This window comes from Symphalangus syndactylus, chromosome 17 (assembly GCF_028878055.3).
Source record: "Symphalangus syndactylus isolate Jambi chromosome 17, NHGRI_mSymSyn1-v2.1_pri, whole genome shotgun sequence".
NCBI classification, from domain to species: Eukaryota; Metazoa; Chordata; class Mammalia; order Primates; family Hylobatidae; genus Symphalangus; species Symphalangus syndactylus.
Window position 1 is genome coordinate 90,892,824 of NC_072439.2, and position 13,099 is coordinate 90,905,922.

The window sequence follows — 13,099 nt, forward strand, 5'->3', positions numbered from 1 at the left end:
ATTTTTGTGTTTTTTGTAGAGACCGGGTTTCACCATGTTGCCCAGGCTGGTCTCAAACTCCTGAGCACAAGGGACCTACCAGCCTTGGACTCCTAGAATGCTGGAATTACAGGCATGAGCCACCATGCCCAGCTGAACAACCGTGTGTGTGTGTCTGTGTGTGCGTGTATGCATGTGCGTGTGTGTGAGTCTTTGGGTATTCATCTAAATTATTTCCTTAGAATAAATTTTTAGAATTCGAATTTTTCAGTTTAAAAACATGTTCAGTACTAAGTGCTCTTATGCGCTATTATTACTCAAGAAGCACACAAGAAAATGCATTATCATTGCTTTTAACTCTTAAATAAGCTTGCAGTCTGGTGAATTTTCAACCAAAAATACTATGCAATTTTGAAGATAAATTGTCTGGTAATTATTTTATACAGTGCTTCTCTTGTTCAGGTTCCCGTCTCCTGGGATTAAACTCCTTTTCTCTGTCCGGAGAGTCTCTCCTTCACTCCTCTGGTAAATGACCTTGCAGGATTATGGATGGTATTTAGAAGTCTGGTTATGAAGCTGTATCCACCAATGCCTCTGTTTAGTTAACATGAAGGGTGTTTTTAAGTTTCAGGAATTCCATTTGCTCATCATATTCTGTTTTGCCATAGCTAGGACACAGGTACAGAGGTAACATTTTTTCAATGAGATTTTTCTGCCCTTGGTTTAGCCTGAAGAAATGTCAACAATTGGGAGTTTTGAAGGATTCCAGGCTGTGTCTCTGAAGCAAGAGGGAGATGACCAACCCTCTGAGACTGACCACCTATCGATGGAGGAAGAGGACCCGATGCCAAGACAGATTTCAAGACAGTCGAGTGTGACCGAATCAACTCTTTACCCCAATCCTTATCATCAGCCTTATATCTCACGGAAGTACTTTGCTACACGGGTAAATTTATTGGTTCTCTTAAATACTATATAAAAATTCACCATAAGACATCTTAAAATCCTTCTGTGTATCACATATTTACTGAGTGTATTCACATTTGTCTCATGTAATCGTCATAATAATCATGAAGTAGGTATCCTTATCCCCATTTAAAGATGAAGGATCTGAACTTTAGAGAATTTAAAGATCTATTTTTGATTCCACAGATAGTATTAAGGAGAAGTATGTCCTCCAGCTTCCTTCTTTGGTTCCTCAGTTTGTGTTTATGCTAAACCTGATCTCAAAGAACTAATATTCTATAAAGAGAGAACCATAGCAACTAGAATACAAAGCTGTTAATCCAGTGAGGGTATTCATTGTTTGTGTGGAAAAGATATGGATAATGGAGTGGAGAGGTTGCTAAGAATGCACTGACTCTCTAAGGTTTACAATGGGATGCTCATATAACGAGGGAGCAGGTAGCTTTAAATTTCAAACCTATAGCTACCATCTGGAGCTGAGCTCTCTTACCTGTGCAATGGAGCTGGGAAAGTAAATGGATGGGTAAGTAAGCAGGAGGGAGCTTGTATATCTGGATGTTAAAAAAGCAATATTTTTAACTTTTAGCATTTGAATCAAGTGGAGAGTGCTTCAGAGGTTTCTAGTACCTTTCCCTCTTGAGCTCTTCTTCCTACTTATAGATCCTCTTTCCAATCCTTCAACATTCTTATTAGCACAGTCATGGTTAGCTTAGAGGTTACAATCAACTGGGGGCAAAATCAGGGAGTTTACACTATGGCAGCAGAGAACATCTCATTTTCGTGTGTACGTGGGAGGACTTTTTGGAAAAAAAATGTAATTCAACTCATTCTCATAAAAAATTGGGGCCAGGGTTTTGTGACTTTTACAAAGCTTTAATTAATAAATCCTGATTTGATTGCTTTCAAAATATATCTTTGGTTTAGGTAAAGTTTTAACTAAAGCAACTTAACCAGTGTGTGTGTGTGCCTGTGTCAGTCTGTGTTTAAACACTGCATATACTCTTATGTGCAAGATGCTTTAGTAGGTGCTATACTATATGTGTGTTTGTGTGAGTGTTTCTGCATATGTAGAGCATATGGTTTGTTTTCCGAAGTATGTGAACTTTATTGAATATGCAAAGTTAAGCTGTGTGATATAGCTGCAAAGGAAATCAAAGCATCTCTTGGAGTTGTGCTATCTTTGATATTGATGATGTCAGGGTTTGATGATAGAAGAACACGCTGCATATAGAATAAAGATTTATTATTGGGAGCTGATGCAATTATGAGAGCTGGCAGACACTATGGAAAGTTGTTTTCTCTGAATCTGATGTTGGGCCTGAAGTTAGAATAGGCCAATCAGTTGGCAGTTGTGAAGAGGAAATAGGGAAAAAGGAATACGAAAAAATTGCATGGACAAACTGGAATTTCTGGTGACAATGTTTAACTTATGAGGAAAAACTGGAACTTATGTCTGTCTCCCACCAAGTCTAAACTTGATGGTGTGAGGTCACTTTTAGAAGCTAGTGCTTTCATTACTGAGCTACTCACTTAACCAGCCCAGGGAGAGGAAAATCTTAGAAAGAAAATCCTGACTGTGATGGAAGGAGACACAGGTACAGGGGCTACCCCTTGCCATTAAGTAAACCAGGATATCAGTCGCCATGAACATGAGTTGTCACAGTGCATGGTGACCTGCACTGATCTTCAACAGGGAAAACGACTTATGTTTCAATTCTACCTTTTGAATATTACACAGGTGTCTCTTGTTGCCAGCCCTAATTTGGAAACACACACAAAAGCAATTCTGGAAAATGTAGTTTCAGCTTAGCTAAATTGACAGAGTCCAAATCCACTACACATGGTGATTGTATTGGTGTTGCACCATGTAGCTTATACAGCAAACTCACATCCTTTATCTGTTTGATTCCCCAGAGCAATACTGGGAGGCAGGCAGGAGAGGGCTTAACATCTGTGTTTTAAAGATGAACATATTGAAGTTTGAGAAAAATGAAGTGACCTGTTCAAGTCATATAATGTTAGTGGAAGGGCTGCAGCTAGATTCCGGGTCTTAATTCTGGAACTTCTTTCTCCAAGTCCAATACTTTCCTGACCACGCACAATAGAATTTATGGCTCCTTTATAAGTGTTTTCAATGACTGATTCTAATCAATGCGAAGAATATCTTTTTCATTAGGTGTATTGAAAACAATCTTAAGTTCTCAAAAGCTTGTGAGGGAAAAATCTTCTAATTATTAGTGAATCTAAAGTAAACCTGAAGACTCTAGGAACCAATAGGGAGATTTTCCCAAGATACTCAGCATTTGCCCTCCTTCAGACCAACAGACATAATATGAAGAGCTCTTATTGCCATGTGAGTAAAATAAACGTGCATTCACACACATGAGAACAATGAAAATACAACTGTTGGCTTAACTGAAGTTTATAATGATAAACTTAAAAAAAAAGATCCAGCTTTGCTAGCTTATGAACCACAAGTCTGCTAATGGGTGGCAGTTGAAAAAAACTGGAGAGAAATGTGTGTGTGGGCGGGGGGAGGGTATTGTATGTATATGCATGTATTTCCTCATCTACAAAGTACGGATGAAACACCAGTTTTATATAAAAATTTAAATAAGCTAACTTTGTAAAAGTTCTTAGTAGAGTGCATAACACATCTATCAACATTTTATAAATGACATCTCATTGTTGTTATAAATGCTTTCTCTTTTTTCTTGACTTTACATCCATTTTTCTGTAACTGGAAATAGGAAACAACATTAAGATGCCCATGACCTCATCATGACCTTCAGGGTAAGATATAAATGTAGACGTGTAGGGTCTATAGCAGTAAAAAGGAAGCTAACTCATTTTCTCAATGGATAATTCAATAAGATCAAGAGTCTCAAAGATTCAAATCTATGAGAGTCATGATAAAATATGACTTCTTAAAGCTGAAATGAGATCTACAGATGATATAGTCAGATGATTCTCAATCTTTACCATGCAAAACATTGTATCCTAGATTTCCACAAAGTCTCTGGGGATACTGATGCTGTCTGTCCTGAGACCACATTCTGAGCACGAGTGAGCTAATCAACACACTTGTTCTCAAAGGAAAATAAGGCCAAGAGAAGGGGGAGTTGCTTGCTCAATGTCACAGTAGATAGTGATCACTGACTTGCCCAAGAGGCTAGCAAGTGGCAAAGCTAGGGCTTGAACTAGTTTCCCAATTTATAATTAGATTCAATTAAAAAGAAATCAACTTATCATGGAGTTAGAATTTAAAGTATATATGTTGTAAATTCAGAAGGGTAGTCATTGAGTGGAGGAATTACTTAGTTAGGTATTTTCTTTTTTTTTTTTTTTTTTTTTTTTTTTTTGAGACGGAGTCTTGCTCTGTCACCCAGGCTGGAGTGCAGTGGCGCAATCTCGGCTCACCGCAAGCTCCTCCTCCCGGGTTCACGCCATTCTCCTGCCTCAGCCTCTCCGAGTAACTGGGACTACAGGCGCCCGCCACCACGCCCGGCTAATTTTTTTTGTATTTTTTTAGTAGAGTCGGGGTTTCACCATGGTCTCGATCTCCTGACCTCGTGATCCGCCCGCCTCGGCCTCCCAAAGTGCTGGGATTACAAGCGTGAGCCACCGCGCCCAGCCAGGTATTTTCTATTATTAAAATGTTTTAAAATTATGGCGCAGGAGGTGGTTTATTGATGAAAAATTAGAAAATGTAAATAAGCAAAGTAAAATAAAGATTATCACTGCCCAAATTTAACTAAAATGTATTAAATCTGCTCTTATATATTTAGGTGCATATTTTTTTCTTTTACTTACATATATATATATATATATACACAAAATTCTTGTGTAAAAATGGGATTATATGCCAACTATTATTTCCCATTTCAATAACATACTTCCATAATATAATTTTTAATAGTTTCATAATATCCAACTGTGGGAATATACTACAATTTATTTAACTTTTGTTGTATATGTAGGTTTCTTCCTGTTTAAATTTTTTTAACTAGAGAGGAAAGTTACTCATTGGCTCCCTGAGGCAGGATAGTGCTCAGTTTCTCCAGTGCCAGGAGTAAACAGCCGATGCCATAATCAGAAAGCAGGTCAATTATATGAATTACAAATTAGATTTACAAAGAGGTGACTGACACATAAATTAATTATTGACTAACAAGTCAATTTTGGCATCATAACCTCATATATTAGACCATATCTCTCAATACTGGATCATAAAAAAAAAGTATATCTGGCCCCTTAAACCTCTTGTATTCTTTATGGGTCACTCTGGGATGTTACTTCCTTTCCTCAGGCTTCCAACCTATTATTTATTTTCTGAAACCGTGTGCCTCTGACTTAGCTTAGGAGCTCCCAGCTAGAAGGGTCTTAGGAATATTGAATCCAACCTTTGTTGCACACAGATGAGGTATGACTTGGGGCCAAGGTCAACAAGCAACCTCTGGGCCACACAAGAACTAGAAGACAGGCCTGGAACTCAGGACTCTCGATGCTTTCCACTACACCCCACTGCCTCTGACCTTGGAAAACGAATGAAAGGTCACAGAAACGAAGATCCAAAATCAGTCTGCTTGGATAACCTTTTCCTTTGGTTTCAGTTCATCTGCTATTATTGCTTAGACATATCTAAAAAAAGGCCTAGTGGCGTCTCTGAACAAAAGTACCCCTCAAGGCTAATAACTAGAGGTATATTATGATAATCTTCTTGGTTGTGGAGACTGATATTCAAAAGCAACTTCTTCTGAAAGGAACAATACTTAGTCCACATGGGGAAAGATATTTTTAAACTCTCTGTAGGACTCTATATTTGCAGATACCTTATCAGAAAGTTGAAAGCGATTTGGGATGGGGAATTATCTCTAAATTTATACTTGAGAATGTAAATTACATACAAACTAATGGGACTAAAACTATTTGCTCTTTTAATGTTTAATTAATGGTTCCCCATGGCGTTTTTATAGTCTGTGTTCTATTGTGAGCAATGAGACTTTAATAAGCAGGTTCAGGACTTTCCATTGTGAAGCAAGATGTCGTTGCTTCCATGACACTAATTTGGCTTTCATACTCTCTCTCTTTCCCTCTTCTCTTGCTATAGGGTTCCCTGTGTCTTGCTTTCACACTGGGAACAAATAAATATATTAGTTGTATTGTTATTGCCTGTGTGGGCTTCTTTCGGGTGTAGAAAATAGTTATCTCACTTGGCAAAAGGTTTCTTGACTCCCTCCAACCCTGAAATCCTGTGAAGATTATAAAAAAGATGATTTTTTTTTTCTTTATCAGAGCAGAGGACTAACTACAATGAGATACGATATATTCCCTTCATTTTCAGGTAAAGACAAATTTGCTTGGACCTTAAAAATCACATCTGATTTAGAGCTGATTTTCTTACTTTATGTGTTCATTGCGAAGTGACAGTCTGGGCATGACAAGAGAGACCCAAGTGTCTGAGTCTGCAGAGACATTCTTTTCTATACTACTCCTGTTTAGCTAATGAGCTCATTACACGGAGAAAAATTAGCACAGACATGGACATTGTTTGTGTGACAACTGGCCCCAGGCTAGTCTAGCTCAAGGAAATGTAAGGAAACAAACACATATGTTTTCAAAAGTCCCCAGTAGGTTTGCTTTGACTAAAACTGTTCAGTGCTAGACTGTAAAAGACAATATTGCCTGTTATGCTGTGTCAGATGATGTGTACATATTATTCCACTGTATTTCCCTGTTTGCCTTAGGCTGCATGATGTCTCAGAGGAGATTATTCAATTACAGTAAACATTTGATCCCCAAATTCCGGTGTAACTATTTTCCTTCTATTTAATATCAGCCATAATGAGAATAATGATAAAGATTTTTATTAATCAGTATTTACCATTTTATATATAATAATATATATAGTGTTTCGTAGCATGACTCAGTTACAGTTATTATCCATCTAATAAACGAGCAAACCGATGTACAGAATGACAAAATGGTGTATAATGGATCCTCATAAGAAAGGCTGAGATTTAAACCCTGATGTCCCCATCACAAGTCAATGTATTTATGCTTTTATATTATATTTGGCACCAAATGACTAAAGTTAACTTATTACAGTAACTATAACAGTAAGATGGGGGAGAGTACAATTCTGTATCTGGGTATATTTTCCTTCTGTGTTCTATAAGGGCTTGACCTACATTTTTACCAAAGATAAGAACAGCACAGTGAGAAGACTGATAGAACTCCAGGGGCTACCAATTCATTCTGTAAAGAACATGCTTTATTTTTTGTGTCTAACTTTTGAAAAGGTATACAGCAAAACATCACCTTCATCTCCCATCTTCATCACATTCTTTACTACCCATAGGGAACCAATGTTAATAGTTTCTATATATCCTTTAAGAGTTACTTTAGGCATATAGAAGCAAACATAAATATTTGTTTTTATTCCCTCTCCTCCTTTTTATGCAGAAAATGGCATATTTTACCCTGTCTTCTGTTCATTGTTTTCTTTCATTTGTTTATACATTTAAAAATCTTTCCATATTAACACAATTTTCTTCACACTTTTTATAACTTCGTCATATTGCATTGTATGGATGTATCCTATAATATATATCCCTAGTCCTTTATTGAGAGATGTTTGTGGGTTTTTTCCAGAAATTTTTGCTATCCAAAAACAAGGCTGCAAAGAACACTTTACAGATATGTCATTTTCTATATATGCAAAAATTTCTTTAGTATAATTTCACAGAAGTGAAAATCTGGATCAAAGGATAGATCATTTTTCATTTTGATAGGCTTTGCCAATTATTTTCCATAAGCGAGGCAAATAAGGTTTTAAAAATTCTACATGATTATACTCATCTTCACATATCTTTGGCAAAGTGCCTGGCATAAAAGCATTCAATAAAATGCCTATTTTAGGATTATTTCATTATTCTTTACTTAACAATTTTTTCTTCTGAAAAATATTAGTCTCACTACTATTTGTTGAGACCAAAATTATGAGAATACAGGAAGAGAGACCCAAAAAAATACCCATGTTGAGTCATTAAAGAAAGTATTATTTTTGAGAGGACAAGTGGGACTGGAAGAGTCAGACTACATCACAGGGAGTGGAGATTGAGTGTAGGGAAAATTGTCATAGAATCCTAGGCAACTCCCCTCCACAGTCATCTATTCCTGCCAGTGGGGTCACTGGAGGTGACTGATGTTGGCACAACCTTCTCTGTCGAAGTACATTTGAGCAGTGGTTCTCTTAGTACAGCCTCCACACCACCAGCAGCGCCCAAGACCTTGTTAGAAATGCAAATTCTCAGGTCCCACCCTGGTCCAGCTGAATAAAAAACTCTGGGTATAGTCCCAGAAATCTATGTTTTAACACATACTTTAGGTGATTCTGATGGGCATTGAAATTTGAGAGTCATTGAGCTAAAGTCTATGAACTTACTAGAACAGATGACAATCTTTAAGCTAATGTTGGGCCTATAAGTAGTAACACCTGTTTGGGGAAGGCTGCAGAAAATGAGGTGAGGAGACTGAAAGAGTTTATCTCCGAGAGTCAGCTAAAATTTATTGTCAGAGCACTGGAAGAAGGCTATTTTGTTTTTTATTGACATGGGCTCTAGGAAGAGAAAAAAGGTTTAATTTAAAAACGTACAGATTCCTAAAGGCTTTCAACTTCATAATGCTTGTTTGGGAAAACTGTTCCTCTGAAAGTGGCTGTCTTCATTTATATAATAAAATCTGAGTAAGATTATAGAAGATGGGGCCTAGACCACTTTTTCTCTACCCAAGGAGAAAAGCTTACCAGAGTTCAAGACTAAGTTTTCTGGAAGGCAGTTAGGCATACAGGCCTACAGGCAACTGCATAAACTATATCCTTTGTGACCAGCTTTCCGGAGGAGCTGCTGGGATATGCTAACTAATCATAAGCGCAAAGTGGGCTAAGTCTGCTCTAAACTAGGTATTTTCTCCTTTCCACCCAGCCGGGGGCCGTTGAGACTGCCATGGAAGACTTGAAAGGTCACGTAGCTGAGACTTCTGGAGAGACCATTCAAGGCTTCTGGCTCTTGACAAAGTGAGTAGTTACAGCTAAGTGAAGGCCCATGGAAATACAGCATTTTCCTTGACATCACTGTAACAGGAGATGGACCTGTGGTAGAATTTGTCTGGTTGCTACGTAAGATAAATGATTGAATTATCAGGTTAGTCACATTTTCCAGCATTCCGTGGCTGATGATATGACCAGATAGGACTCCTATACCTGTTTTCTGGGCTGGTCCCCTCACTCAACCATCACTATGTCTACCTTAGGTCAGGCCTGTATCTCCACTCTCAAAGACTGTTATATTGGCTTCCTAATTCTCTCGTTCTAATCTCTCTTATTTAGAAGCACTCCCCCTATAAACACATTGAACTACTAATCATCTCATTCTAGGTGTCATGGAAAGAAAGTCTGGGAAAGAATATAGATAAAATCAACATATATACTTTGAATTTGATCTTATATACAATCATATGAAGAGAAAAACCAGGGAAATCATGAAGATAGCTAGGTCAGGTACGTTTCCGGAGTTAGGATAAAAACCAAGTTGAACATTCAAGCCCTTGTTGCTTCAGTAACTGCCTGCATTCCCCCCAAAGATTCTTATCCATAAGAGCTTTGCTTGCAAATACCACCACAAAGATGGTTACCTTTCTAGCCTTCCCAGAAATTCTATTGTTTGTGTGACCATCTCTTTACCCGCCAGGTAAATATTAGTAATACCATGGTCTTTATAATAAGTAAAATATCCCCATAGTAAGAGAAAAGGCAATTTTTTTTTTTTATACTACAGAAGCCTTAATATTAAATAGATAATTTGATTAGACTACCCAGTTCAGATACTTGATTAATTCAGTAAGTTCTGTTTTCTGGCCTGGTAACTTGATCACAAAAGGGTTCAGCAGAGAAGCTCAGTGATTCCTATACCTTGAGTAAATAATCATTAATCTTTAACTCCTGGGCAGGATGTCTTGTTAGAGTAAGTTTCAGGAGAGCAACACTTGAATGCTTTACCATCCAGGCCAGCAGAACAAATTTTTCAATCAATGGAAAGTAGAACCATTATCACCTGTGAGTTCATCTGATTGCTCACCATTTTATACTATTGTTTCAAATAAATAAAAATGAACTCTTAGACACCAACCTATCTGTCAATTTTGGGTTTTTGTTTCTTCATGCATAAAACTGAGATAATAGTATGTATCTGAAGAATTCTTGAGAGGACCAAATGAGATAACATTGGTAAATTAGCAAGATGCCTAGCACATGGACTTTCAATAGCTGTTTGTGCCCCTCTTAGTTCACAAGTGATAACTATTAGTAAGAGACTTTTTTTGTAGCGTCTTCCTTCATTTCTATACTATCCATCCCTGTCATTTCTGCATTACCTCTAATGAAAAGAAAACTATAATTCAGGCTTTTTCCTGATTCACTTTTACCAACATGCATTTCATTTCCCACCCCCCACTTCCCATCCATTGTGATATTTGACTTCTGCAAATGAATAGTCTGCCTTGATTAGAATAGGTGTCAACATAGATTTTGGAGATCCAATCAGTAGCAAACACTTAACTAATCTGTTTCTACACTGCATCTCCCTTACAAGAAAGAATACACAAATGCGGTATTTCTAAATCTAGTCAAGGCTGTTGTTGAGTTCTCAGATAATAGAACTGGTAATTTCTTTAATCTTGCACATTTTAATTGGTTTTATTTATATAGAAATATGCTTCTTTTTTTGCTTGATTATTTTTATTCAGTGATTATAAAGATGTGTAGACATAAATTGTCCAAAGCTAAGTCAGACTGTATGAACTGTATTGAAGCTTAGCACTACAATTCTGCCTGCTTGATTTAACATCAACTACAATGATTGGTAACACCAGTAGTTTTCAGAAAAGTATGAACAGCTGTCCCCCAAAGACCCAAACTTTGAACCCAGCTTGAACCTAATAGGAAGCTCAAAAGTTGGTAAAGCCTATCTAGAAACTCATTTTACATTTCTCTTTTGTTTTGTGGTACCTATTTAAATTAAGTACAACAATGAGGGATGAGTCCTGCATACATGCAATTTCTTACTATCATATTTGCTTGTTTGCTTGCAGACTTTCTTCCTTTGCACTTTGGAACCCATCCATCCCCTTTAAATCATAGTTCCTTGGTGTTCTTTTTGGTCTTCTCTCTGCCAAAATCCTTTACCTCCTCTTCCCCATTAAAACCTACTGTCAGGAAACGTTCTGATTTCAGTCATTTCTGCCATGGTGAGAATTTGACAGTTTATTTTCTTTGCTTGTTAAAAACCTCATCGTGGGTTCCGAGATGCGTTATGCAATGGAAAGGGCTGCTAGTTGTAAAGACGATGGTTCAGGCATCTGGTCCAAATAAATTAGGTTCCTAGTCCAGCCACTGTTACTTTTCAAGCAGAAAAATAAGAAGAAATAGTTGTCGAAAAGAGGAGCGTTCATGGAGGATTTAAATGGCCTTTCATATTTAAGCCTTTTTATTTGTTTGAAAATTCTAGCACACCAAGGTAGGGAAAGGCAAAAACAACAACAATGACATCACATAAACAAAAATACCAACTCCCCCAACAGCAACCACAAAACAAAAAACTAAAGAAAATAAACAAACATGCAGGCCCAGAAAGGTAAGAGCTTACAATTACTCCTGGCTTCTTGCTTCCCATTTATTTAGTTCTTATGAATTATAGGAGCTGTAATATGGACCAACTGCCCTAGCCTCATGAACCACACAAGATTCTCTCTCTTCCTTTTTTTTTTTTTTTTTTTTTTTTTTTTGACAGAGTCTCATTCTGTCACCCAGGCTGCAGTGCAGTGGTGCGATCTCAGCTCACCGCAAGCTCTGCCTCCCAGGTTCACGCCATTCTCCTGCCTCAGCCTCCCTAGTAGCTGGGACTACAGGTGCCCGCCACCATGCCTGGCTAATTTTTTGTATTTTTTTTTTAGTAGAGATGGGATTTCACCCTGTTGGCCAGGATGGTCTCAGTCTCCTGACCTTGTGATCCGCCTGCCTAGGCCTCCCAAAGTGCTAGGATTATAGGCGTGAGCCACCGTGCCCGGCCGAGATTCTCTTTTATGTATGACAAAAATGACTGAGCTTCATGCACATTAACTTTTAGCTCATTCCATGGAGATGGGACACTCCTGGCTGCTTGTCTAGCAACCTGGCTGCCTGTCTAGCATGCCTGGCTTTGGAACAAGGATTCCCGTTTCAGAATGATGAGAGTAAAAGCCCTTTTACTGTGTGTAGCACATTACAAATGATTTGCACATCTGTGAACTTACGTTAGCTTCACAACAACTTTGTTGGTTTTATGATTCTTATTTTATAAATGAGAAATGTGGGCTGGAGAACATGAAGTGCCCAAATGAAGAACATATAAGTGATAGAGCAAGGAAAATAGACTGCACTCCTGCATTGGTCTTGAGGTTGATTGGGTTCTAATTCTTTCCAAAGATGCAGGTGTGAGTTGACTGATGAACTCAGCTCAGACTCCTAGAAATAGTTTGATGTAGGAGGGCAAGGTGGGAATTTCCAAGAGAAGAGACTGGAGAAGAGCCTAAGGGCCTTTGCATCATGTTAAAGAACTTAGATTCTATCCCATATGTGATGGGGAGGCGCTGAAGGGTTGAGAAAGTGCAATCAATTCCCATTTTATAAAGATCACTATCGGCCCTCAACCTTTCATCTAAAATTGTTGGGACTAGATGTGAATGAGAAATGAGAATTTTTCGGATTTTAGAAGAATAAAACAATGCACATGTTGTTTATTTTACTGACATTAAGTTGGTAAAGCCATTTTCCAAGGAGTAGTACTCAAATTAATTCAGGTAAGCTGCTTTGTGATTCTCTAAATTGATATGGACACATTATTCAGTAAAATCAGAAAAATAAGTTTGCAGGCACTTGGGAAGGGAACACAAAGAGAATAAACAGAGAGTCCAAGAGGGGCACTGGAGAGATGCAGCCCTAAACCTCAGTGAGATTCCAGTTTAGCTGACACCATTAAGAGAATTCTAATGAATCCCCAATTAGGATTCAGGCCTCCAGGCCAGCTCATCCAGGACTGTTACATACATCTATAAAGAC

The 13,099-nt window shown here is 37.9% G+C and overlaps 1 protein-coding gene across 1 annotated transcript in view; it reads left to right on the plus strand.

Moving 5' to 3' along the window:
- The window catches only part of TPRG1 (tumor protein p63 regulated 1), a 136,988-nt gene that overhangs the window by 15,714 nt on the left and 108,175 nt on the right, over positions 1–13,099 (plus strand). Inside the window, exons 2-3 of the mRNA XM_063620537.1 lie at positions 707–925; positions 8,931–9,022. Of these exons, the coding sequence (XP_063476607.1) occupies positions 716–925; positions 8,931–9,022 (302 nt within the window). The 5' untranslated portion in view covers positions 707–715. The remainder of the gene's footprint in view (positions 1–706; positions 926–8,930; positions 9,023–13,099) is intronic.